This window comes from Mus musculus, chromosome 12, assembly GCF_000001635.26.
Source record: "Mus musculus strain C57BL/6J chromosome 12, GRCm38.p6 C57BL/6J".
NCBI classification, from domain to species: domain Eukaryota; kingdom Metazoa; phylum Chordata; class Mammalia; order Rodentia; family Muridae; genus Mus; species Mus musculus.
In genome coordinates this window covers 84,673,713-84,701,266 of record NC_000078.6, presented here as the reverse complement: position 1 = coordinate 84,701,266, position 27,554 = coordinate 84,673,713, and the positions used below count along the sequence as shown (strand labels likewise).

The 27,554-nt window shown below is 50.1% G+C and overlaps 1 protein-coding gene across 6 annotated transcripts; it reads left to right on the top strand.

Annotated features, from left to right (window-relative positions):
• Window positions 1-2,319: 2,319 nt before the first annotated feature.
• Syndig1l (synapse differentiation inducing 1 like) lies at window positions 2,320-23,990 on the top strand. Of its 6 annotated transcripts, none has more exons than XM_030246836.1 (5): window positions 2,320-2,741; window positions 17,950-18,051; window positions 20,415-20,892; window positions 21,916-22,241; window positions 22,392-23,990. In XM_030246836.1, exons 3-5 carry the CDS (start codon window positions 20,479-20,481, stop codon window positions 22,510-22,512), a joined length of 861 nt encoding a protein of 286 aa, XP_030102696.1. In that variant the 5' UTR covers window positions 2,320-2,741; window positions 17,950-18,051; window positions 20,415-20,478; the 3' UTR covers window positions 22,513-23,990. The 6 variants fall into 6 exon arrangements, with proteins under 6 accessions (XP_030102696.1, XP_030102695.1, XP_030102694.1 ...); XM_030246835.1 differs by having other exon boundaries at window positions 17,947-18,051; XM_006516125.3 differs by having other exon boundaries at window positions 2,322-2,741; window positions 22,101-22,241.
• Window positions 23,991-27,554: the final 3,564 nt, after the last annotated feature.

Below are 27,554 nucleotides of genomic sequence, written 5' to 3'. Positions count from 1 at the left end.
CTCTTTGGTGGACTATCTTTTCCCTGTCTGACTCTTACCTCCTCTTTTGACTTCAGCCTTCCTAGTCAGTCTTGGAGATGTCTCATTCTTTGATAAAACTCAACTCAAATGTCACTTCCTCCAGGAAACCTCCAAGGACTTCCTGAGGCAGAGAGGACTTTTCATAAACTTCTCTCCATGTGTCGAATTACTGGCCAACATGTCTAACTTTCTAAAAACCCTCCAGTGTAAATCCTTCAAAGATCTAGACTTGGGCTTTTCTTTACATTCCCGGTGCTAAATTTCCTCACACTGCATGATGGAGAAAGGACAGAGGGATATAGAAAAAACCCACTGGAGACATACAGAGAGAGGTACAGACTCAGTCCCACCTATCCCTTGCAGGCAGTAAAAGGTAATTTCCCTGGAAGTTCTTATTGCTGCATTAGCCACTGTTCCCCATTCCCCATTACACAATGCTTATTTTCCTACTTCAAAGCTACAGAAGGGTTTACAATCCTAAAGGAGCAAAGGCCCAGGAAGATTAGGCAACTGCCAGAAGTTGCACAGTCAGTGACAAAGGAAGACCAGCACCTAAGGTTCCCTGGCACCCAGGCCATGGCTCGGTGACACACCACCAACTATAGGTCTCTCTTGGAGCCTTCCCTCCAGACAGCAGCACTTAATTATCAACATTAGTATTTGAAATTCCTATTCAGCTTTTGCTTCACTGGCTTATTATTATTATTTTATTAATATTATTATGATTATCCTTTTAATTAGTAATTTAGTAAGCAGCCCAGGCATTGACAAAAACCAGGGTGGGGAAGGGGCAAGCAGGGGGAGGCCAAAGACAAGCAAGGGCCTTATGTGCCTATGGCAGGGAGACTAAAAGTGAGCTAAGTAACACAAGAGATGATGCTTTTAGGAAGGGGTTTACTTACATGCATGTGGGGCAGGAGCCTTCCTAGTATAACTCTAGTGGACAGAGCCAGGAAAAGACCCGTGACCAACCCTAGGCCAAGGAAGCTCTCTGCCGGGTTTGAAGGAGAAACCCAAAGAGACCAGACCGTGGCCCTTCCTCTGCAGGCTGGGAGCTAAAGGGAACTGCTTTAGATGTTCTGCGCCCACAAGAGCTCCCTCCCATTCAGTGTAGGTTGGCATCCCGACATGGGAGAAGGGAGGGGTCACTGCAGAGTTTTGTTCCCAGGATTCTACAGCTGCCTCAGCTTCAGCGTGCTCTGGAGTTCCCTTTGCCCATCGCTATTTACCTTCCTTTAATGAGAATATGCCTTTTTTCCTGTCCTCTGGGTACCATGATGAATCTCAAGACCTTGTCATGGGTAGAGGGGAAGGCATGAACAATGCTGGTATCCATCCATTCACAACACTCGCGGTAGGGCTAATCTCTCACCATGCTTAAAAAGACAAAAAACAAAACAAAACAAAACAAATGACAAAAATTTAAATTAAATTAAGTTAAATTAAATTAAATTAAATTAAAGGGCTAGCAAGATGGCTCAGCAGGTAAGAGCACTGACTGTTCTTCTGAAGATCCTGAGTTCAAATCCCAGCAATAACATGGTGGCTCATAACCACCCATAATGAATAAATCTAAAAAAATAAAAATCTATGGGAGCTCAAGAAGAAGAAAAAAAAGAGCCGCATAGTTGGGAACACAGAGCCGCCAGAACCCTACAGTCAGATTAGATTTCAGGCCTCCTCATGGGAGAATGACAGAGATGGCTCACCCACTGAGCCTATTGGATGCCAATGTGTCACATATATGTCCTTATATGACCCCCTCATTGATGGATTCCGTCTGGAGAATTTGACAGGTTTTGTAACTTCCTCTGGGTCACACAGTGTTTGGAACAAACTATCACCAAAACTCATGGGCTATAGAACCTATATACTTCCCAACAGAACTGAAGTCTCCAAATCCCGATATTTAAGCTGTGTTGACCTCAGCACAACTCATCCATGTTTGGGAGACAGAGGGTACCTAGTAGATTGTTAAGATAATTAAATGAGATCACTCTGGCTAAATAAATAAATAACCTGGCGTGGTTTATTTAGTAGGCATTCAATAAATATTTTTGTTTGTTTGTTTCTCTTTGTAGGGCTGATCAATAATTTGAACTCAGAGCTTGGGAGCCTCAGAGCTCAAAAATACTCTAAGAAGCTCAAGGGTCGCGCGCGCATCGCTTCTGGGGTGCGCGAGAGGAGGCAGGGGAGAAAAGCTGGAGAAGAGGGTTTGGCTCCAGGAAGCAGAAAAGCCGGTTCCAGCTGCGCGCCCCTCGCGCCGCCGCCGCCTCCTCCGGGCTCCCCGACTTCCCGCCCCGCCCCGCCCCGCCCCTCCCCTCCCGGGAGCTGGGTCCGGAGTGCCTGGTGGGCTGGTTCTGGAGCGTGGAAGGGAGCACGGAGGCGAGAGGCAGGCGGTGGCGGCGGGAGGCGGGGACCCTCCTCGCCGCTCCCCCAAGTCGGCGCGGAGCCGCCTCGGGCCGGGCTGAGAGCTGAGCGCGGCGGAGCCGGGATGCGGGGCTCCCGGGACCGTGTAGGGCGCGCGGGGCGGCGGCGGGCGAGCGGGAGCTGTCCACGGTTCTGAAGCAGCGGCGGCGACAGCGGCAGGGACGCGGGCCGGGAGCAGGGAGCTCTCCTGGAAGCTTCACCGCGGCCGCGAGGCGGGGACGCCGTTGCTCGCCGGCCCATGCCCGGTCCCCGAGCCCCGCGAGGAGGCGGGACGGTCCGCAGAGCGACAGGTAAGGAGCCGTCTGGGGGCGCAGCGGGAGCGCAGAGCTAGGCACCGAGAGAGCTGGGGAATGCTGGGGGAGCCTAGCAGTGCTGAAGCTCCAACCCCTACAGGTCCTCGCACTCCTTCAGAGCTCTGGCCAGGTCCAGCCCCACTCTTCACCTCCTTGTTGGGTGACTCTAGGAGAGACTTGAGGCATCCAGACTGTGATAGGTACCTGGGCACCTTGACCCTGTACCTCCAGGTCTTGGCCCTGACCTGAGACAGCTCTGAGACACCTTGCCTACTGATTACAGGAACATTGATGTGAGTCTCCCAGACTCCCTAGTATCAGTCTCCACTAAGATTCCATGACATTGGTCAAATCTGAGTGGATTTCACTCAGCTATTCCTTCCCATCCAAGCCTGGTCACTAGAGTGACTGGAGAAGCTGTGATCTCTTTGCTCTTGGGTTTCTTTGCCCTGGAATAGCCCTTGGGACAGGGAAATGGGGGCAGGGGTTGTCTATCTCCTCAGGACTGGTTAATACATTTCTTTGGGGGAAAGGAAAAGGTGACAGGTTCCTCAGCTTTTTCCGTGACTCTCTTCCTCTTGAAAAGGGGCTGGGCTTGCATCACACTGCTTGGTTTGGGAAGACAACGTAGTGGACCCGGATCTGGTTTTCTATTATATGCCTGAGTGCTGATGACCCCGACAGAGCTTCCATTTGGTTCTCTCTCTCTCTCTCTCTCTCTCTCTCTCTCTCTCTCTCTCTCTCTCTCTCTCTCTGGCAAGAGTATGTAGCATGAGCTCATTCAGGCCTGCAAAGTGCTTCCAGTTCTTCAGCCCAGAGTTCTGTGAGTGGCAGAACAGACCCATGGAAATAAAACTGCGTAGAGGTAGACTAGTTCACTGCTGTGGTTGACCACGGTCTTCAGACTGGCTCCTCGGCACCCTCCCACCCAGCTCAATTCCGCACCCTTGGAGGTCAAAAGGCTCTGGTTGGCAGCTTCTAATTCCTGGCATTAGTTGTCCAAGCTTATTAAGCCCAGTCTCCTCATCTCTAAGATGAGGATAAGAGCCTTGGGCATCTGTCCACCTCAGGAAACTGTCCTGAGATGCCAGGAGAGACATCTCCCCGCAGTGAGCTCCTCTCACTGCCCCAGTCCCCTAGTCGGGCCTGCTAACAGTGATCAGCTTACTGCCGCCCTTAACCCCTATTCTGCAGTCCAGCCTTGGCTCCTTCTGCCTGCAGCCTCTAAGGAGTCCCAGAAACAGTGAAGTCCAACTCATAAATCTCCAGGAAATAAGAGGATTTCCTGCCCCCTTCCTCCATCAACACCTATAGGAGATAATATAGGGCGAGAGTCTGACTCATAGTTTTTGTTTTTATGTTTCTCCAAGAATCGCAGATCTAGGGAAAATAGCTCTTTGGAGCAGGGATTGTGCTTCCTCTGTGCTTCCCTCCCCCCCCCCTCCCCCCACAGCACCTGGAACCTAGGAAGGACTCGGTAATTGGCTGGAAAACGCAGGGATGAACTGTGACAATGTATCAGTCAACGTGTTTGACTGGAAATCAGGGGCCCTCGGTTTGGTTACAGATCTGTCTGACTGTCTTGGGCAGGTGCCTTCCCTTCTGTTTTCTCATCCGTAACTGGAGAGGCTAGAAACAGATGAGCCCTAAGACTCCCAGGGCCTCGTGTTCTCTAGAGCTCTCCGAGGCTGGCCCAAACCACAAACTTCTAAGTTTGTTCTTCTCCTTGGATACAGGATGCCACTTCCATTAACCTGACCTGACAAGTAAGTTAATGCCTTTTTGGGATGAAGTGGACTTTACGAATGGAGTGGAAGAAAAACCAGAAGAAGCAGGAAAGGCCACTTAAAACACTTGGCAGTCCTGTTTTCCTTATTTCTCAAGGAAAACTACAGTGTATATGGAGTGACCAAGGTGGTAGTACCTTAGCCTCCAAGCCAAGAGGCCGAGAACTACCCCACCAAAGAATAGTGGGCCAGGGGCTTGACCCTCTCTTCCCAGAATCCCTGCCTGGCTTAAATCTCCTTCCTAGGAAGACTAGAAGATGGTTAGGAAAGATCCATCCCCGTGGAGAGACTTCTATTTTTTTAAAATAAATAAATAAATAAATAAATAAATAAAATGAGCTTCTCTTACAATCATTTTCCCTCAACTGCGGAAGGCACAGCCAACACTCAGAAAACCCTTAGCTAATTGGCACTCGGGTAGAGCTGACTAAGCCCTGCCAGTGACCTCTCTTACTTCCCCTGAGTGCCCAGCCAGGGTGGGGGCTGGTCCCTCCCCCACGTCAGCGCTTTCTGGCTCCCAGCTGTCCGTGCGGTGCGGCACTGGCAAGAATCAGCTCTCTGGAGTTAATGGACAGTCACTAACCCCCATAACAAAGTGGCAGTGGCAGGAGAAACCGCAGGCTAGGAAAGGGGCTTTATTTTCTCCAGGATTGGTCTGTGGGAGAACTCTAGCCTGATACTAGGCAGAGCAAAATGCAGTGTCCCTCCATCTCCAGATGTGTGAGTATCCACACCTACGCCAGGGCCTGCAGGGTTCAGGCTTCCTGTAGTCACTCAGGCAGATACCATCTTCTTCTTCTTCCATCCAAGGAAAGCTATCCATCAGCTGGTTCCTGTGCCCCACTTCTGCCCCCTCCTTCTCTTCCCCCTCAGAGGGAAGACAGGAGTTAGCAATGGTATATTTTTGTGTGTGTGTGACCTTAGTTATGTAGGATAGGGGTGAGAAAGAGTAAATGAAACATGGTTGTTAATAGGGTATACGGGGCTGGACAGATGGCCCAGTGGTTAAAAGCACATCCTGGTCTTTCAGAGGACCCAGCCTCCGTTCCCAACACCCACATGACAAATCACAACTGTCTCTAATTCCAGTTTCAGGAGACCTGAGGCACACATTCATGCGGGCAAAACATATACACATAAAATAAAACATAAACTTTTTTTTTAAATAAAAGAAATAGGGTATACAGAGTCGAGCAGGGTGGCGCACATGTAACCTCAACACTTGGAAGACTGAGGCAGGAGGATCAGAAACTTGAGGCCCATCTGGGTTACATAGTGAATTCCAGGCCAGCCTGGGCTGCATAACAAGACTCTGTCTCACGGGTGGGGGTGGGGGGTGGAGAAGAAAAGAAATTGTGTGTGTGTGTGGAAGAAAAGCTGAGACACTGACATACATGCAAATCTCTTCTCTATGACATTCAAACAGTTTCAGAGTCAAAGAACGTCTGCAGACGTGGACATTATTAATCACCTTCAGATCCAAAGGCCAGTTCATCTATGGGTCCCAGAAAGGTGAGACAGAGAAGGAGCAGGCTTCGTTCAGGGAAGCAGTAACATCCGAATTCATGAAATGTGCCTTTCCTAGTCTTTGTCCTCGCTCACATGTCCCGCTGGCATCCTACACGGGTCCCCCATGGACAGCTGGGAGCAATAAAGACTTGACCATGCCCGTTTTTTATATGAATGAGTCTCACCTCCTATTTTCTTTCTCCTATACTGACTGCCACCTTCACCCCAAATCCCTACTCGCACCCCTCATTAACCAAGTAGGGTGTGAGAGTATTACGTTGGCATTATCTCCCATTGTTAACACACCATTTGCTTCTAAGTCAGTGGTTCTCAGCCTTCCTAACGCTGCCGCCTTTTAATACAGTCCCTCATGTTGTGGTGACACCCCTCCCACCCCATCATGGAACTATTTTTGTTGCTACTTCATACCTGTAATTTTACTACTTAATTTAACTACTGTTATGAATCATAATGTAAACATCTGTGTTACATAACGGTCTTAGGCGACCTTTGTGAATGGGTTGTCTGAGCCCCAAGGGGTTGAGACCCACAGGTTGAGAACAGTTGTTGTAAGTGGTTTCAAATGAGCTCTGTCTTTGGAGAGATGGGTTGTTTCATCAAGAGTGAAGATTTGATTTATTTCCACCTGAAAATGGAATCATTTGAGTAGTTGGCACTACCACAATCTTTCAGACAGTTTTCACCCTTGTTGGCTGCAAGGCATGTAGGGAGGGAATAGCTTTGCCCACGGGAGCCCTGGGTGCTAGATCGATTCTCCCTGGAAGACAGCAACTAAGACACTTCTCAAAGAAGCAGAAAAACACCCAAGCTACTTTATTCGTCCCTCTTCTGTCCTCTCCTTTCTAGTCCTTCCCTCTGCTCTCGCTCTTTTCTCTCCAAAGTCCGTGGATGGTTCTCAGAGCTCGCCGGCCCAGACCACCACCCCGCCTCCCATTTCATACATAACAGGCAGAATTCTATCCTTGCATCCCAAGACGCTTTCAGACCAGACTCACCGACTTCTCTCCACCCTGTTTCTCCAGTGTAGGACATGAGTTCTTCACAGTCTAAATATTATGAGTTTTCTCAGGAAACATTTTCTTCTACATCTTTCTTTTTTGTTGTTGTGGTGGTGGTTGTTTTGTTTTTGTTTTCTTAGACGGGATTTCTCTGCGTAACCCTGGCTGTCCTGAATCTCAGAGATCCCCCTCGCCTCTGCCTCCGGAGTGCTGGGATTACAGGCGTTCACCACCTCCACCTGGATCCTTTTTTTTTTCTTTCTTCTTTTTGTTTTTTAACTGAGTCTGTAATGATCACATCACAGTGTTCCCACTGCGTTGTAATGCTTCCTCGGGGTTGTTTTTTTTTCTTCCTTCTCTAGTCTTTCCTGTGTCTTTCTCAACATCATATTATTCGAACATCAGACCTAATATTCTCCGCCACATCTCAGTTTTATTACATATGTGCCATATTTTTGTCTTTTCGCTGTCTTGGGGAATTCCATTAACATTATCTTTTAAGATAATGGCCGTTCCATTACCCAATCTCTCCGCTGCGTTTCCCCAAAATTCAGAGAATTGCTTTGTTTCAAAACCTTAGATGTTTGTGAAGTGCTCCTTCTTCATAGCAGTCTCTTGCTGAGTTAGAGACGCTAGGTGCTCCTCTCTCTGAGAATAGAGATTTTTAAAAACTGTGAGACTCCTTTCTGGAATTCGAATGATTCTGGAATCTTCTTTGGTCATTCTATGTTCATTAAATCATCCTCTTTTACTTTCCTGTAGTTGTTTTTCTTTATCCTTTTTAATCCATCTTATGAACGTAGGATTTGGGTTTCCCCTGAAGTACAGTTTGTTTTTTCCATAGGCAGCTCTGGTGCCTGGGAGCTGCCCTTACCTCTGGTGTTGGAGCTGCAGAATTCCAAAGGCTTCTTCATCAAGGATAATCTGCAGGCCAGGCGGTGGTGGCGCACGCCTTTAATCCCAGCACTCGGGAGGCAGAGGCAGGTGGATTTCTGAGTTCGAGGCCAGCCTGGTCTACAAAGTGAGTCCCAGGCCAGCCAGGGCTACACAGAGAAACCCTGTCTCGAAGAAAAAGAAAAAAAAAAAAGAAGATAATCTGCTCTTTATCTATTGGAGAATTATTTTTTCTCAGAGACGTCATTCTGTTTTGGTTTTGTTCTTATTTTCTTCTTTTTGAGACACGGCCTCACTTTGTAGCCCTGAGTGACCTTGAAAACGGCAGTGCTCTGCCTCACTCTGCTTCCTGATTAGAGGTGTGTCCCACTGCACCTAGCTATTTTATTATTCTCAAGTCACACATCTTGCTATTTGGATCAGCTTCTCTCTCTCTGTGTGTGTGTGTGTGTGTGTGTGTGTGTGTGTGTGTGTGTGTGTGCATGTGCATGCTCATGATGCATGTGCATACAAGTGTGTTAGGGTATGTACAAAAGTCTGCTGAGGCCAGAAGGCCAGAAGTTGGCAAGTTGATATTAGCCATCCTCCTCAGTTTATCTCTGCATTATTTTTGTAACAAGTGATCTCACGACCCTGGTGTTCGATGGCTAGGCTGAGCTGCCTTCCACTGAGCTCTTGGGCCCTGTCTATCCCTTAGTACTAAGGCTGCAGGCATGCCACTAAGTGGCTCTGCTCTTTATGTGGGTATTAGGGATCTGAACTCAGGTTCTTAAGCAAGAACAGCATGCATGTGGCTGAGCTATCTCTCCCGGTCGTAAAGCTGAAGAAGAAACAGAACTAGCTTTTATTCCCAGCTGCCCTTTCAAACCAGGAGCACTCGCATTGTGTTTCTCACACCAGTCTTTACCTGGCCAGAAATCTGGAGATATTCTGGACTCCATCCTCTCTCTCTCTCTCTCTCTCTCTCTCTCTCTCTCTCTCTCTCTCTCTCTCCTAGCTAACCACAACCCTACCTAGTTCTCCTATCTCTTCCCTCTTGAGATATGACTTCCTCTCCCTTCGCTCTGCCCCATCACGCCCTCACCTCGCCCCCTCCCTCCCTTTCCATTAACATGTTATGATGGTCAGTATGGACATCCTTGCCATTCCATGTCTGGAGCTTTGGAGTCCCTCTCTTCTAGATGTTTATTAAATGACTGATGGGTCATTATGAACTGTGGGAAATTATTATGTAATTATTAATTATTAATATTACTTCATAATAATTATGTAGTGTGGGAAATTATTCCCTCTTATCTATGTTTGGTACCCATCATCCAACTCACCCCTATCCTTCCCAGCTTCTAATACCTCGCAATTCTGCATTCAGATCAACTATTTTTAAGCTACCATATATGAGATAGAACATGCAGTATTTGGTTTTTTGGTCTTTCTTTCATACCTTATTTTATTTAACATGATTGCAGGCATGAGCCACCACACCTAGCTATATAGCATATTCTCTTTCTGTATTCTCTATTGGTTGATTCCATATCTTATTTATTTTGACTGAAATCAAAACTATAATAATAGTCAGACCCCCCACACACACACACACACACACCCTCTCCCTAAGCAAAGTCCCACTATAAGCCTTTCCTAGTTCCCACCATCTCAGGATAGAGCTCCCTTGCCCTCAGTGTGCAGCTGCCCAGCTTCCTGCCTTCCATATAAACCTTGTGTTTGCTACTCTGTACTGTACACCCCTCCCCACAGCAGGTGCTACTTCCTGTCTATTTTTGGATTCTGAGAAGTGACCTGAAGTAACTGCCCAAGACAACATGTTTATTGTGCAGAGCTGAGTGTGTCTCTGGCAGGTGCATGCCCTCTATCCCAGGTCCTAGAAAGCATTTTCTTTTCATTTTCTTTTTTTTTTTCTTTTTTCTTTTTTTGGCCTGTGTGTATGTTTGTGTAGCACTTGTGTGCCTTGTTCCCATGGAGGCCAGAAGAAGGCATCAGAGCCTCTGAACCTAAAATTATAGACTGATAGACTGTTGTGAGCCTTCCAGAAAAGCCCTCTCTCTCTCTCTCTCTCTCTCTCTCTCCCTTCCTCCCTTCCTCCCTCCCCCTCTCCCTCTCTCTGTGTAACCCTGACTGTCCTGGAACTAGCTTTGTAGACCAGGCTGGCCTTGAACTCAGAGATCTGCCTGTCTCTGCCTCCCAAGTGCTGGCATTAAAGGCACAGGCCACCATGCCTAGCTGCTTTTAATCACTGATCCATTTCTGTGGCCCTAGAAAGTCCGTTCTTACCAAGGAGCCTCAGTATGATACAGTACAGCTAGCTCATGTGCTCATGAATTTCATCTCTCATTCATGAGACTCTCTCTTGAGTGCCTACTATATATCAAGCAAGGGAATATATGGATGAGCAAGACATACCCAGTCCCCACCCCTCTGGAGCTCACAATCTGGTGAGGGAGAAAGACACTAATCAAGGAATCACACGTATATAAATAGAGACTGTGATAAGCACTTTGAGAGGAAGAGCTTGGAGCGGTGGAGTGCCGATAACCAGGGAACCAAAAGCTAAACCGAGGATGCAGGGAGAGCCTTCCCAAGGAAGTGGCCTTTAAGCTGTGAGCTAAAGCATGTGAGCGGAGCTTCCCAGAAACATGGCTGTGAAGTGGAGCAGAGATGGAGACAGAAACTGAAAGGCTTAGAGGCACCAAGGATGATGTCCTTGGTATCTGTTGCTCCCTAAACCACCCCCAAAACACAGCAGCTTAAACAACTGACTTTGCCAGGTCAGACACTCAGGCAGAGCTAGCTCTGCGCTCATCTACTCCATGTGGTACTGACAGAGATCACCTGGTGACAGATGGGCACACTCAGAGAGCCCAAGGCGGCTTAGTTCTCTGGTGTCTGTCTTACTGATGACAGGATGGCCCAGGGTCTGTCGACTGGAACCCCTGCTCACATCACACATGGCCTTTCTGGCATGGTGGCCACAGACAACCCAAGTACCACTAAAGGACAGCTTAAGGTTCCAAGGGAGTGTCCCCCATGAACGAACTGAAGGTGAAGGCCATGCAGCCTTCTGTAGGCTAGCCTCGAAAGTCACACATCACTGTTGCTGTGTTCTGTGCGTGCCTCAGCACTCTCAGACCAAGAGGAGGGGCAGGCATGGAAACTTGTTCTGGCAGGGGGTCAGAGTGCTTGCTGCTAAGTTTGGCAAGCAGTTTCTTCCGCTGTTCCTTTCTCTTCTCGTGATGCTGGGGGTTGAACTTGGGTTCTTGTGACCACTAGACAAGCACTCTGTCACATAACTACAGGGTACTGTATCCCAGACTAGCCATGGATCCTCTTGAACTCCTGATCTTCCCTCCTGTCCCCACCTCTGCCGTGCTCAGATGACAGCATTACCACCCTGGTTCATGAAGTTCTGAAATCAAGCCCAGCGCTTCATGCATCCTAGGTAACTATGAACCCAACCACAAGTCCAGCTCCTTGATTTGACTGATTCTTAAATTTTCGTGGTATTAATTTTATTTGGGGTAGGAGGCAGGAATGTCTATGCCATCATTCATGTGGAGGTCACAGGACAACTTTCAGAAGTTGTCTCCATCTGCCATGTGGGACCCCCAGAGATTGAACTGGTCACCAGATTTGACAGCAAGCCCCTTTACCCACTGAGCCATCTTGCCATCCTACACTGTCACTTTCCTGTGAAGGAGACTACGGTTTGCTTAAGAGCTGTTAGAGGCTGGCGTGACGGTACATTCTCATCTTCCCAGTACTTGGGAGGCAGAGGCCAACGCTAGGAGTTCAAGGCAGCTTCAGGTACATGGTGATTTCGGGTCAGCTTGGACCAGATGTGGCCCTTCAGAAACAAACAGCAACCAACAGCAGCTGGGAGGAATGAGGAGCTGATGGAGACAGCGGTGTGGGAGATGATCAATCGTGTTAAGTTTGCTGAGCCGAAACAAACAGAAAGCGGTGTTCTCCATTCGCCTTGGCTCAGCTCACCTTGCCCTTGTCCCCGTGCCTGGCTTTCTCCCTTCTCTGGCAGATTTAGCGAGCTGCAGGTAATGACATGTGGCTCTCTTGCTTACAGGCCAAAAGCTATCAATCTGGCATAAACCTTCTACCAACGGCTACCGTGGTCAGAGCACTCCACAGTTGGCCAAGCGGTTTATGTGTTACTGGCTGGAAGGTGGTGCAGTTGGTGCCTGTTCTTAAAGAGTTCACCTTTTCCCTGGATTGTAACCACGTCTTCTGCCACTCGGAAGTCCTGGTGTTTCTTTCTCGCTTTAAAAGCGTCTCTCCCGATGCACTGAGAGATGGTGGCTGGTAGTTCAGGACCCTCATAATAAATAGCACTGGATTTATTGGAATCCAGGCCCTCCAAGGTTTTCCTCTCTGGGCTGCCAAGTCACCCCAAAGCTCCTCATCATTTTTTTTTTCTTCTGAGACAGGGTTTCTCAGTGTAGCCCTGATTGTCCTGGAACTCTCTCTGTAGACCAGGCTGGCCTCAACTCAAAGATCCATCTGCCTCTGCCCTCCTAAGTGCTGGAATTAAAGGCGTGCACCACCACCTCCCGGCTCCTTGTCTTTTCTTAAAGGCCCCATTTCTTCTTCTCTTCCCTGATGACTCTGGTGTTAGCTCCCCTTCTCCTCTTATTTTCCTGCCTCCCAGGGCACATACCTGATAGGTGTGTCCAGACACACCCAGGCTTTGGACAAATATCAAACCTGAGTTCAAATACAGGCCCAGCCCCTTCCCTCCACCTATGTTTCTTAACCTTCCTGGGCTGCGGTTTTCTTGTATGAAAAGTAGGACGCGATAATAATCAGCTTTGCTGCTTTTTGTTTTGCTCGTTTGTAGAGTCTTACAGTGTCGTCCAGGCTGGCCTGGAACTCGAAAGCCTCCTGTCTCAGCCTCTTGAATGTTAGAAGTACAGGTATGTGCCTCCACGTTGGCTCTGTTGTAAGGTTTTAAGATACAGTTCATAGAGCTGGTCCTGGCGGAGGTAAAGGCAGAATGCCAGCCTTGGCAACTTATCCAGACCTGTTTCAAAGACAAACAGGGGTCTGGGAGGTGGGTCAGTGGGTAAAGCCATGAGTTCAAATCCCCAGAACTCAGAACTGTCATGTACAATTTGATGTTGTGTTCCTACAGGAACATGTGACGTAGACACCGGAGAGTCCTGGGAAGCTCTCTAGACAGCTAATGGGACAGACACAGAGGCAGACAACAAACCAGCTCTGTTGCAAACAGGGTGAAAGCGAGAACTGGCACCCAACCCAAGTCAACATGTTCTCACATACACATACATGTACACACATGCGCGCACACACACACACACACACACACACACACAGAGGCATGCACACATACCTCCTGGTCGAGGAGGTATTTACTTAGTAGTTAAATGTATGTATTCTGGCCAGACAGACTTAGCGCAGGGTCTACCGCTCACCAGCTGTGTGTTCTTAGAAAGACTGTTAGTCTCTCTGAGCTCCAGTTTTCCCATGCATGAAGATAGTTAAATGAGTTAGCTACTGCATCTGAAGCACTTGGCAGGGGCTTAGAACTCATGTTGGGATTTTGAGCATGTGCCACCACACTTATGTTATCTTCTTATAGAGTGCATTTGCCTTTTTAATTTAAGATGTGTGTGTGTGTGCGTGTGTGTGTGTTTGGTATAAGCTTCATATACTTATGTTCTCTCATATGACAACCCCTAAGTCAAGATAGGAAACAGTCCTATTACTCCAAAGAGTCCTTGGACCCCTTCTGGGTGCCCAGCCCCAGCCCAGCCCGTAGCAACCATTGATCTGCTTTCTATTATAATATCAACCTTTTGTGTATGGGGTCTGGGGAGCGGGGAGGGCACGGGGAAACAAGGTCTCATGTAGCTCAAGCTGGCCGAGAAGTAAATTTGTAGCTGAGGATGCCCTTGAACTCCTGATCTTCCTGCTTCTGTCTCCCAGTTGCCGGGGTTGCAGGCATCTCCCACCTCACCCAGCTAGACTTCCACTTGAGTGGACTAAAACGCACGACTAGCTTTGCAGTCACTGTAGTTACTGACACAAGACATAGTCTAACGTTTTGTTTTGTTTTTGAGACACAGTCTCTAGCCCAGGCTAGCTTCAGACTCTGTGTAGCTTGAAGTCTTCCTGTCCCCAGCTCCTAACTGCTAGCATCACAGGTATGCCCCACCATACCCAGGAGACTAAAGCAGGAGGATTAAAGTTCAAGGGAAGCCTAGGCAACCCACTATCACACACACACACACACACACACACACACACACACACACAAATTGAAAACAAAAATACAGAGCTAGGACTGTAGCTCAGTGGTAGAGCACTTGACAAATATGCTTAAGGTTCAAGTCCCAGTTACGTTAAAAAACAAACAAACAAAAAGTTGCTGCTGAGGCTAGAGCTTAGTTGGCAGAGAATTTGTCTAGCATGCATAAACCCCTGAGTCTGATTCTCAGCAACCCTCGAGCTGGCCAGCCCTGTCCTAGAACCTGAGAACGGCTGCTCAGGCCAACAGCGAGGCCTTGTGCAGGTCACCAGAACCCAGCGAGAGGTCCCTGATTCCAAGCTTGGCCTCAGCTCGCATGAGGGCTGATCTGCTTCTGGTTTGCCCCTGCTTCGGAAGTGTTGTCTTATCGAGGCGACAGTGAAAAATGTGGGGTGCTCACTGAGGTCCCCTTCCTTGTCCTACCCTGAGCCAGCCCCTCACACAGCAGGAAAGGTCCCAGAGGGAAGCTCAAGGCCTCTCTGGGTCTCCCTTGCCTCTGCGATCTTGGGATTGCAGCCTCCTGAATCCTGGCAACCCTTGATGATTCTTCAAGGCCTTGGTGTCTCTCCCCACCCCAGCTTTCCTAGCTATTGTTGGCAGCTTAATGTGACACTCACAGTCTGTCACAGCTGGAAAAGAAAGCCCTCCTCAGCCGCCACCCCCTATTGTTGTGCTCCCATCAGAATTACAGAGTCAAATGAGCTCTCAGAACAGTTTGGTTCCCAGCACGTGGTAAAAAGCTCAATAAGTGTGAGTTATTGTTCTTCTCCCAATAGACTTCCAGGGAACGACTGAGCCCAGTTTTTACAGTCAGCTTCTCCTAACTCTCCCATACATTTTCTGGATTAGGATGTCTACTGTTGCTCCACATCTACCACAGGAGGCTGTAATCGAACTCTGGGGACCCCTGGATGGTTTCCTGTCTTTGGCCTGTACATGCAAAGCCTTAACCTAGGGGCTCAGGCTTGGATAGTTCTCAGTTCAGGAAAGAACCCAAGGGCGTGGCTTTCTCAGAGACACCTTCTCCCCACTTTCCTTTGGCAGCATCCAGACTCAACTCCAACTATGTAATTATAGGAACTTCAGGTGTTCTCATGCCTGTCCTCTGGAGCACAGTACATGTGTGTGCACACGCACAAACACATATGCACACACACACTCACCTACAAGCACACCAGCAACCACACTAGTGTCTAGAAGGCACACTCAGCTCATGTAAGACCAGGATCACTCGGTGGTCATGAGAACTGCTCTGGCGTGGTCGCCTACCCTGGAGAACAAGAACACAGAAAGGCAGGCTAAAGGCTCAGCCAGGTCAATGGCACAGAAAGCTTGGTGATCCGCTATCTTTTCTTCCACCAAGGACCCAGAGTGAGGTTCTTGGGATGAGGCCCTGAACTCTGTTAGTGACCTTGTAGTTGGGGGTAGGAGTGAGGTGAGCGGGCAGACATGAGCTGTATAAAGTCATGACTCCTGGCTGCAACCACCCACCAGTGACTTTTCCAAAGCAGAAGTCTAGGGAGGAGTGTGGGCAGGGAGAGGCTCTAATATTGCGCTCAACCTCAGACCCAGACGGAACTCTTAGCCCTGGCTGGATTTTAGGTAATGTGGCTCAGAATAAACCTAAGCTCTCAATATTTTTTTTCTGATTTAGAATTGTAAATAGTAAATTTACATTCATTGTAGATGGATAATAGATCAGATAGATAGATAGATAGATAGATAGATAGATAGATAGATAGATAGAGGAAAAAAGAGGACATGAAGAAGAAAATGTAAATCGTCTGTGCTCCCACCCCAGGCAGGTGCTAATTACTGTTGATACCTGGCAGAGTGCAGATGGCTTCGTGCACCAATTGCTTTTCTTCCTCTCAATGGACCAGGCAAGGAATGTTTTTCTCAAGTCATTCTTTATGGACCTGTTCAAAGGCCTTTCACCAATGGGTTGTATGCCATCATTTATTGAACTTGTTTCTAGTTCTTGGACATTCAAGTGACTTCTTGTTCTTTTGCTGTGTAAAAATCACATGTCTTTGTGCATGAGGGGGACAAGCCTTGCTTGGGGGACTGGAAGAGCCCCTCAGAGCACAAGGAGGCAGGGACTCCAAGAAGGCTGTAGGTGGCTTGGACTACAGAGGCTCGACTGGGTGTCTGAGCTAGAGAGCCTGACGGGAGTGGAGAGTGAGCCAGGGCCTCTTGCTTCGGCCTGCTTTGGGCTTGAGAACAGCCTTATGGTCTCCGGGCATCTCTCCATCCCTTCTGGGGGGAGGAGAGGGCGTGAAAAGGAAGGATGGAGACTTGCCAAGGCTTATAGAGGTTAGGACAGGATTGGGTTTGATGCATGTAGCGGTTCTAAAGGCCCTGGGGCTGCCCACTCTTCCCCAAGACCCCTGCACACCTCAACCACGAGAAGAAAGGCAGAGCTCTGCTTTGGCTAAGACCCTGGAGGCTTTAGACCCAGGGGCTATCCATTCAGACTATCTAGAGAAGAGACTGAGGGTCCTCTGGGAGCTATGTCCTTGGTTGTTGGAGGCAGAGATAGAGATAAGACGGACTGGGGTGGTACAGGTGGAGCTGGGAAGATAGAGGCAACTTCGTGACTCTCCTGTATCTCTGCCCAAGGCAGATATTTTGCTTTTCTCTCACCTCGCTCAACTTGCCCACTGGGCAATGGCAGACTGGCAAAATCAGGATGGTGTACCTCACTAGGTTCCAAATGTGCGCGCCTATCTCCTACTTTAGCAGGAGCCCCTCCTGTGGGGCTCCATGGAGCTATAGAATCATAAAATGTTGGCACTACAATTGCCCTCTTCTGTGGGCACTTCCCCCAACCCTTCATGGGTTACCTCAGGAAAACCTGAAAGGCCAGAAAAGGCTGACAGACCAGGAATGGGGTCTCCAAGCATAGACCTTGGGCACTCTGGTTCCCTGCCATCAGCAAGAAGCCTTGTCCCCATCACCGTAATATGAGGGTTCCTTGCTTTTTGGAATCCCAGGGAGGAAAAATGAGGCCCTGCATTTGTGATCTGAACCTACATCCCAACCCAAGCTTCGTGCTCCATCGCCACACTGGGTGACAGTCACATGGAACTCACAGCAAAGCGTTGTCCAAGCAGGGCCCCTAGGCACATGGCGGCCCCGCACCCCAGCACACCTGTACCTGCTCTGCATCCGGAGCTGGCCTGTTGGGTCACATGCCCTGTCTGCTGTGCTTTGGTACTCTTCATTAGACATTCCTCTAGCTCCAGGTTCAGTGCAGAACTCTCAGGTACTCAGCACCACAGCAGCCTCTTCTCATCCCGTTCCCCTCATGTAAGTATCAGCCCATGCCCTCCCTAATGATGAGTCAGCCAGGGAAGCCTAAGACCTCTTGGACATGCCCAATGTGGTGTCCTGCCCCCATCCCATGCCCCTCTCCTCTATGTTCTCTCTCTCTCTCTCTCTCTCTCTCTCTCTCTCTCTCTCTCTCTCTCTCTCTTTCTCTCTCTCTCTCTCTCTCTCCACTACCCAGCCATTGCTCCTGGGGCCATTCTGTCTTCAGACTCCATCCATGTCACCTGGGGGCAGACGTAGAAATGACTCCTTCCCAGGCATTGGTGGTGAATGCTTGATGGGGGCTGGGACTGGGGATGGGACCAGATAAGCTCAGCTCTGGGAACAGAAATCTCTCCCTAGGCTTTCCCTTCTTCTATCATTAGCAGAATGCCAGCTGGGAAGTCAGAAAGGCCCCAGTGGGTGAAGACAAGTCCTGAAGCCCAGAAATAAAGATCGCAGCCTCTGGGGCTGGACAGATGGCTCAGTGGGTAAGAGCACTGGCTGTTCTTCCAGAGAACCCAAGTCAGTTCCCAGCATCCACATGGTGACTCACAGCTATCCGTAACTCCAGTTCCAAGGGGATCTGACACACACTTTTGATCTCTATGGGCACCAGGCGTGCATGTGCTGTACATGTGCATGTGTATCATACATATAAAATAGATAAATAAAGTTTTAAAATAGCATCTTCCATGTATCATCTTCAGGGCCCTGTCACCTCAGTAATCTCTGTGAGTCCTGAAGGCAGCCTCATAGGATAGGGAGGGCTTATCATCTGTTATTTTATTGGTTTTGGGGTTTTTGTTTGTTTGTTTGAGACAAGATTTCTCTGTGTAGTCCTATCTATCCTAGAACTTTCTCTATAGACTATAGGTTGGGCCTTGAACACACAGAGATCCACCCGCCGCTGCCTCTCGAGTGCTGGGATTAAAGGTGTTGGCCACCACTGCCCAGCATCATCCAGCCTTTATGGGTGATGATGCTCAGGGCCTTGCAAGTTCACCAGTCATCCAAGCCGAGGTGGAACCCAAGTCCGCAGACCAAAGCCCAGGGCAAGTCACACCAGAACCATCCTGAAAGTATAGAAGTCCTTGAGGCCGCTTCATCCCTCTCTCCACATCTGTTCCTCTCTGCTGGAGTGTGTGGATCTGTCATAGACATACTCAGTGGCTTTTCCCTTCCCTTCAGCCTACCTTCTGGATACAAGGCAAACAGTGGAAGGGGGGAGGGAAGGCAGCCCTCCAGTACGTGCATAATCTGAGCCTGTAGGGTCTGTGCACTTCCTGTTGTGCATGGATGCAGACCTCAGCACCCAGGATGCTCGGCCTTAGGATCTGCAGGAACTTCCCAAGCTCAGCTGATCTTAGAGAGCAGATTAACCTAAAGTGCTCTTCCTAAAACTACATTGTGGGAGGTCAGGGAAAGTGCCCTGCCCTGCCAAGAGCTGTAGCCATAAACACCCCCTGTGCAAGCTAAACACAGATTTAAGAATAAACCCTGCTTCAATCCCAGTTCCGTCTACCCCGAGACCTGTAATATTGCCTGCACCCTTCTCTCCAGCTCTGCCACTGAATTCCCAGTATCTCTGTAGTCTAGGCGGACCTTGAACTTTGTGGTCTTCTTGCCTCAGCCTCCCAAATAGCTGAGATAGCAGGCCTGTGTCACCAGGGAGCTTCAAGTGGCCTCGGTTTACCTATATACAGTAAACTTCACCCCTCCTAATGAGCCAGGAGTGTTTGTGCACACCCAGTAAGCAGGGGGTTGGGGCGTGAAGATTTCAAGGCCAGTTTCAGCTACATAGTGAGTCTTTAGTTGTTTGGTTGTTCTGTAGTAGGTTCTGCTGTTGCTTTGTTTTGTTTTGTTTTGAGACAAGATCTCACTATGTAGCCCTGGCTGGCCTCAAATCTAAGTGCTGAGTTTACAGGTGTAAGTAAGCCTCCATGCCTGGATTACATAGTGAGTTTGAAATCAGCCTGGGCAACGTAGTAAGACACGGTCTTAAAATAAATGAATGAAGCCCAGCAGCAGTGATATACATCTTTAATCCTGGTACTCAGGAGGCAGAGCAGGCAGATCTCTTGTGAATTCAAGGCTAGCCTGGTCTACAGAGCGAGTTCCAAGACAGCCAAGGCTACACAGAGAAACCCTGTCTCTGATGATGATGATGATGATGATAAAGGGAGGGGGTGGGAGACTGAATAGGTGACTAGCTGCTCTTACAGAGTACCAGGGCTCAATTCCCAGAACCCATGTCTAGTGGCTCACCACCACCTGTAACTCCAGCCTTCCGGGATAGCACCTTTTAGCTGTCTCAAGCACTTGCACACACACGCGCGCGGGTGCGCGTGTGCACACACACACACACACACACACACACACACACAAGTGTTGTCTCAGACTTTCCTGCCTCTCTGTCGGTTCTGCCCGTTGCACTTCTTAAGCCCATGCGCTGCCAAGCGCTGTGCTTCTCCTTCAGGGTAGACAACGGTGTTTTAGAGTTGTCTTCTGCCCTGGATTAAACTCCTGAAGACCAGCAGACACACTTCTCCCTTTCCCCCCGACTTTTGCCTCTCTCAATGCAGTATTCCCAGTATTGGGTACAGTGCCTGGCATATAGCTAGTCTTGAATAGTCATGTGCCAAAGAAGGAAATGACTGAACCAACTTAGTGAAGTGAGTACCACTGCCATCCTCACTTCACAGACAGAGAAACAGAGGCTCTGAGAAATAGCTAGCTCAAGGTCCCACAGGTGACAAACGGCAAAGCAGCACAGAGTTCAGCTGCTCAACCACTCCAGGCCACGTAGCCAGGGGCCTGGCCTCTGAGACTGCCTCTCTTGCTCTCCTGACAGGCTCCGTGAAGACTGCGTGGTGGCCGGAGACTCCCCTCCCTGGCGACGTCCTGCCTGCGGAACCATGGAGAGCCTGAGTGAACTACAGAACCCACTGCTGCCTAGAAGCCCCACCCACCTCCACAGACCCTACCCCTACCCGGAGGCCCCGCCCGGCTGGTCCTGCCAGGAGCAGCTTTATTCCTTTCTCCTAGGAGGTGCTGGTCCCGCCCGTGCCCACCAGCTCCTAGACCCAGGGTCCCTGCAACTGGCCGTGGAGGCCTGGTATCGGCCTAGCTGCCTCCTGGGGAGGGACAAGGTCAAAGAGCCCAAAGCAGGCAGCTGTGAGACCAGCTTCACCGAAGCCAGGGAACCTTTAGCGGGACCTGCAGAGGAGGGCTCAGAACCTGGTCAAGCTGCGGAGGACGTAACCATCCACACTGTGTCCTACGGGGTTCAAGAGGAGTTGCAGGGCCAGGAGGACAGTCAGGAGGAGGAGGTAAGTAGCGGTTTTAAAACGTCGATTCTAAGCTGGGCATGATGGGGCATGGCCTTAATCGCAGTACTCAGGAGGCAGAGGCAGGAAGATGAGGGATTTGATGTTAACCTGGTCTATATAAAGACTTCAAAGACAACCTGCGCTATACAGTGAGACCCCATCACACACAAAAAAAATGAAGGCAACTTGTATTCACAGCACTTTGGGGGGTGGGGGGCAATGTGTGAAGACAGAGGGATCCGGAGTTCAAAGTCAGCCTTGGCTACTTGGTGAGTTCAAGGCTAGCATGGGCTACCCTATTGATATCCTATAGAAAGAGGAGGAGGGAGGAGCTATAGCTTGCTTTATCACCCAAGTGATAAAGAGCAACCATTGTAAATAGCAACTATTAGTCACTTGAAAATAATGTGATTATGTTGGTGGCTGATCATGTTTCTTCTCTGCCTCTCTCCCACAAAGTATGTGGCTTTAATAACCTGATTTTTCCGATATCGCTCTGTGTAATTTAATATCTCCTACAAGGTGATTTGTAACGTGACAGGGTCTTTCATTGTGAACCCTTCCATCATTTGTTAACTTGGTCTCCTGGTCCTCAGGCGCTGAGAGCCCTCATCCTCCATCTCCCCCAGTCTCTCTCCTGGGATGAACATCTCTGGGTTCAGAGACTTGCGTTCTTCCATGATGAGAAGTTCCTAAAAGTACCATTCACCGGGTCACTGAAAAGGCTCTCGATGGCCTCCGCTCTCAACAGCAGTCGAGGCTTGTTCTATATCTACCTGCTGAGTAGTAATTGTTTGGTTGCTGTGTTTTTAAAAAGCTACATTATTAGTGGGACAGTGGGGGTGCACCCCTTTATCCCTGGGCACTTGGAGACAGAGGCTGAAGATCTCTAAGTGCAAGGACAGCCTGGTCTACAGAGCAAGTTCCAGGACAGGACTACACAGGAAAACCCTGTCTCCAAAACCACCAACAAAAACTACATACTTTATTATCTATCTATAGCTATCATCTACTGTATTACAGCCACAGCCCGTGTGTGGGAGTCAGAAGACAACCTGTAGGAATCAGTTCTCTCCTCCTACCACATGGGTCCCAGGGATTGGTGGCTGGCACCTTTACCCGAGGACCCACGGGTGCTTTCAACTCTCGTCAGCCTGCCAGGGTTTACGAGACCCTGGGTGGTGCCAGCAGACCTCACTCTCTTGCAGAGCGATGGGACCTCCAGCGAGAGTGAGTGTGAAGACGCCTTCCTCACCCTGCCTCCCAGGGACCACTTGGGACTCACTCTCTTCTCCATGCTCTGCTGCTTCTGGCCTCTGGGCATTGCTGCTTTCTATTTCTCCCAGGGGGTAAGTGTACAGGGGACCCAGCAGTGCCTCTCTGGCCACCTCTCTCACCTGCAGGATGGGGGTCAAGGACCTGGTGGACTGGGCTGGGTTTGGGGGGGGGGGTGGAGGGACATGGGGCTATTGTCTTATATCAACATTTTGTCTCCCTAGACCAGCAAGGCCATCTCCAAAGGGGACTTCCGCCTGGCCAGCACCACCTCTCGCCGAGCTCTCTTCCTGGCCACACTCTCCATCGCTGTGGGGGCCGGTCTCTATGTGGCTGTGGTGGTAGCTCTGGCTGCTTACATGTCCCAGAATGGCCATGGCTAGTGGTCAGTAGGACTATCATCCCAGCTCTCCTGGCCTACCGGTGAAAAGCTCAGAACTGTGTATTCTATGGAGCACCTTGGCCCTGAAGAGAACCTGCGACAATAGCTTGCTGAGGAGAGACCTCCCGTTCTGCAGCCCACACAGGGGCCATCTTGCCCTCTTGCCCACTGTTTTCCAGTCCCAGAGCAGGCTGGGTGTGGATAGGAAGCAGGTGCAGCAGGGTTGTCCAAGAGGCCTAGCCTGGTGTACTCTGCCCACTCCCTACAGGACCTCTGCCCCATAGGCAACTCAGTCTCTACTTGCCATCTTCCCCACAGAGAATGAGCAGGAGCATCCAGGAAGGAGAAAGAATTCCCAAGGGATCAAGAACCTGGCTAGACTTTTCAGTTAAGAGGGTCCTCATCTGTGCACATTGTGAGCAGCTGCCCCACCCCCCATCCCCTCAAGGCCTGAGACCCTCCAACCAGGAAAGAAAACCATGGGCCCCAGCCATCTCTTGCTCTTTCTGACTCTGGATACTGCATGTCTCCCTGTTACTGTGGAAGACGCTCTGCGGTGTCTCCCAGATAGAGATGGAGCCAGAGAGCTCTGTAATGAGGGCAGGTTGCTAAGGCTTTTCTATACCAGGAAAAAAAAAAAAAAAAAAAAAAAAAAAGGCAGATACAGTGACAGAGAGGATAGAGGCCTGGGATACTGCAGGATCACATGACCTCCCGTTCTTCACCCACCATACTTTCTGGGCTCTGCTGGAAGGGCCCTGAGATGGTACCCGACCTGTGGAGACTGAGAGGGTACTGTTACTCCCTAGCTACAGCGCGCAGGGTCCTGGATCCAGCCTCATCCAGAAAAGGATGAGAAGGGACTGGGATACAGACAGAGGAGGAACATAGACAGATGCCTAAGGAATTGGCTTCTCCATAACTCTCCATGCTGGTGGGCAGGGTGTGCCAGAGCCTCCCATGGAGGTTCCCAGGATGCTTGGATCCTGCCTGGAGTATCCAGTCTGGAGTTAATTTTGCAGCCATTCCTAAACCCTCCAGCAACCTGAGCAGAAAGGCCAAGCCTTTCTCTCCACCTGAGATATTTCCCCATCTCTGAATGATGGGGCAGTGGCGGTAATGGGGCCTGGGCACCTTCACTGATAACCGCCACTCACGACTGCTTTCAACCCCCTCCACCACCACCACCACCCCCCCCCCCCGGGCACTAAGAGATGTCAGAGAGCAAAGGGCGTGTACAGTGGGAAGGCAGGCCTGCTGGGACTTAAGCTATGGACCATCGTGCATGATTTGGGGGACCTGGCCATTTCCTTGCCCTGTCTAGCCCCACACCCTCCCCACCTTCCTCACTTCAGGGGTTGCCCACTCCCCACACCCGCAGTTTTAATGTCCCTCTACTTTCTTTATTTATCCTGGTAATAAACTTTTATGTAACACCTGGTGCCACCTGGGGCCTCGGGCTGCCCTGCGCCCATATCCTACGTTTCTCCAGTGTATCCCAAGACATTGGTTCTGGATCTCCATATGGACCTCAAGAAAAAGGGTCCAGAGGCCACTGCGGCCTGTAGGCTGCTCGCCCGGGAAAGCTGGGATGAAGGTTGATGGATTGCATTTGACTTACGCAAAGCAAGGTAAGGCAAGACAGCAGCCTGCAGAAAAAGCTCTCCCGGGTATAAGAGCCTTGGCCGTCAGGGAGAGAGGGGGAACAGTGTGCACTCTACACGGCTGCCTGGAGCTCCCAGGAGATAGACATAGGCAGGGTAAGGCGTGCCAGTGGTCCCATTGCTCAGCTGTCCATTTTGGGATCCCCCACATCTTCTGTTCCCAGAGCTGTTTCGGGGAAGTGTGGAGAGGAAGTCACCCATGCCTCAGGTTCCAGCCTCAGTGCTAAATTCCTGATATCCTCTCTGTCCTCGGCCTTTAGCAGAGGAACTGGCCTGGCCTCAAAGTCACTGTGTCTAGAAGGTACTGGGGAAGTATGCCACACATATCCTACCCGCTATGGGCATCCATATATATGACAGGGCTCTGGGCACAACCTTAGATGAGAAATTAGCATGTGGGGATTATTTGTGGAAGGGAGTTGGCCGGTCTGGGAATAGGGAGAGGCCAGGCTGCCAGGCAGTCCAGATAAACAGTCTGACCAATCCAGGGTAGAACCAGAGTGCTCTTCAGGGTTGACACAAGATAGGGCACTGAGCCAGGGTGGGTGAATAGCTTTGATGTCTTGCCCCTTGGGTTGGAGACTAGGTGTATTGCCCCTAGTTCCTGGGGTCCCCAGTAGGACCTCTTTCTACCTTTCACTGAAGCAGTTCATTGGTAACCAGTGGCCCTCACTAGCTGCTTCCCTCTTTCCCATTGCCCTTCTGCACTGGCTGAAATGGCTCCCCATTGGATGTTTCTCAGGGTTAGCTTCGAAGAAACCCAAACCCTCACACACACATGCACATTCATATCCATGTGTGCACATATTTGCATATATACACTCCTACAAACAGGCCCAGCTGTGCACCATGCAGACTGCATGCAGCACGTGAATACTCAAGAGACCAAGAAGGATGCTGAGGACTCTCACCCAGCTCCACGCCCCCCCCCCATTCCTTCTCTAGGCTGGCTCAAGACCCCAGGCCTAACTAGGCAGGCTGCCTCACAGCCCAGACAACATCTACTCCCTTCCCTGTCTTTCAGTATGCTTGTGGGCCTTGAGAAGAAGGAAATAGAGACAAATGGCTTCCAGTATCCTCCATCCCTTGTTTCCTCCTTTCCTTTCTCTCTTCCCTTCTTTCTCTTTTTTCTTTTTCTCCAACCCCTGCCCTTTTTGAGGGGTTTCAAGACCCTGGCTATTCTAGAACTCAACTCTGCAGACCAGGCTGGCCTCTGCCTCCCGGTACTGGGATTAAAGGCTTAAAGGCAAACACTACCAAGCTCTCTTCCCTTCTTTCTTAAGATGGAGTCTCAGTCTGTCTCTCAGGCTGCCTCATATAGACATACACCACTCTTACTAGTTTGATTTGCTGCTTCTAACTCTAGTCTTCCCCGCCCCACCCCCACCCCATCCTCCACACAGCCTTCTCCCTTCCATCCCTACCCTCAGATACAAATTCAGGGTCTACCAAAGATGATGGGGTGAGAAATGGCTCTGGGGGCTTCCTCCTCCTGGGAAGGGCCTGTTGTGTGGAGCCTGGGCTTGTCCTAGAGTCCTTGGAGCACAGGCAACCACTCTCCCCCACTCTGGATGAGTCCTGCCTCTGGCATGCCTGGGGCACTTCAGTCCTCCTGCTTCTCAGCCCTGCTTGCGCCTCCTGCCCGAGGCCCAGGGCTGTCGGCTGGTTCCTCTGACTGGCAGAGAGACTGGGGGGCTGGGGCTGGGGCAGTCCCCTGGGTAAAGGTGCCTGTGATGAGCTGCAGTGCCGGCACATCTGTGCAAATATTACCAATTATTTTCCTCACTATAAACACCCAGCAGGAAGGCAGGGAAGCAACCAACCCAAACTGTTTAAAATAGAAACCGAAATTGCTGCACAGGGAAGTCTGGCGGCTAGCACCACCACCACCACCATCACACACACCAAGAGTTCAGGGTCCCCCTCACTGCCCCCACTGCCCCTCGACCTTCTAACTCCATGACAAGGTTTGCTTTCTGAGATGAAGATAAGAAACAGAAACATCCTTGCTTAGTGTATGAGGTATGTGGCAGAGGGGGACAGTCGTGCTGGGAGGGGAAGTGGAGCTGAGGCCACCTGGCCTGGGGTTTGGCAGCTGGTAAGTAAGCTCCTTTCTTAGTAAAGCCAAGGGGTCCTGTGAGGAAAGGCACGAGGAGTGCCCTGGTGAGAAAGCCATTTTCCTACCGCCCCAGGGCAGGCAAGAGGGTGGGAGACTGGCCAAGTAAGGACAACAGCCTGTCTCCATTCTAAGAAAAGGCCTTTTTCTGACGACTAGGAACCAGTTCCAAGGCTCAGCAGCCGTTCTGACCTGCCCTCCCCATAAGCAGGCCGATGGGACACCGAGTCTTCATATAGTCACACAGATTGTCAAAATGGTGACATGATTTCATACCAGTGAATAAGGAGGCTCTGTCCTTTCAAATACTTCACTTTCTGTTGCCCTGGCCATGGGCCCAGGACCCCAAATCTCTTCTTACCCTAGAACATAAAAGTTAGCCATTTTCGAAAAAAAAAAAAAAGTTAGCAGTTATGAGGAGAGGGGGATGGGGAAGAAGGATTGTGGGAGGTGTGGCTGGGATGGAGTGGGGCAAAACAACTGGACAAACAAACAAAAACAGAGTTAGCAGATAGCCACTAGCTCCCATATCCAAATGCTTACATAGGTCTGTGCCTGGACTGCCCTGATGGCTAAATATCCATCTGTCCCTGGCCATGAAGGCTTCATGGCTGTATCTGTGCTCACAGCCTCTCCCTCCCTAAAGCAGCTCCCCCAGGACGGAGCTGTAGGAAACCCACCATCTTCACAACCAAATATTCTTGCTGCTTTTTAATGATCTCAGCCCAGGTCACAAACTGACCAGGCCCGAACCCCACTCTAAAGAAGAACTGCAACAAGACAGTATTCAAGTCTTTCAGGGCATGAATCCCTGGGACGCTGCGAAGGAAGGAACTGTAAGTGATCATGCCACAGATGACCGGGCTGCGGAAGGAACGATGGAAACCCTGAAAGGATGGGTTACCCAGTGTCACACAGCAGGTTATGAGCTAACCTCTGGCCTCGCTACCCAGGCCCTGGCACTGCTGATCTGGGCTGGTGGAATCAGCCTTTCTGGAGGCAAAGAAAACCCAGGACCACCTGCTGCCACCCTCCTGAACATTAACAGACTCAGCCTTAGCTCCTATGTATCTCCTGGTTCAAAGGCTCCCCCCCACATCCCCTCTGTAGGGCTGACACCCTGGTCCTTGCTATTTTTGGTGGGTGAAAGGGTGATAACCTTGCTTCATCCTGTCCCCAGGGGCTCTCACATCTTCTCCTGCACAAGGGGAGGAACCACTCTGGG

Coding starts and splice junctions, on each gene's coding strand:
- Syndig1l (XM_030246834.1), top strand. CDS start 20,479: ATGGAGAGCCTGAGTGAACTACAGAACCCACTGCTGCCTAGAAGCCCC. Junction 20,893..21,915: donor AGGACAGTCAGGAGGAGGAG/GTAAGTAGCGGT, acceptor ACTGTATTACAG/CCACAGCCCGTGTGTGGGAG. Junction 22,242..22,391: donor CTTTCTATTTCTCCCAGGGG/GTAAGTGTACAG, acceptor TTGTCTCCCTAG/ACCAGCAAGGCCATCTCCAA.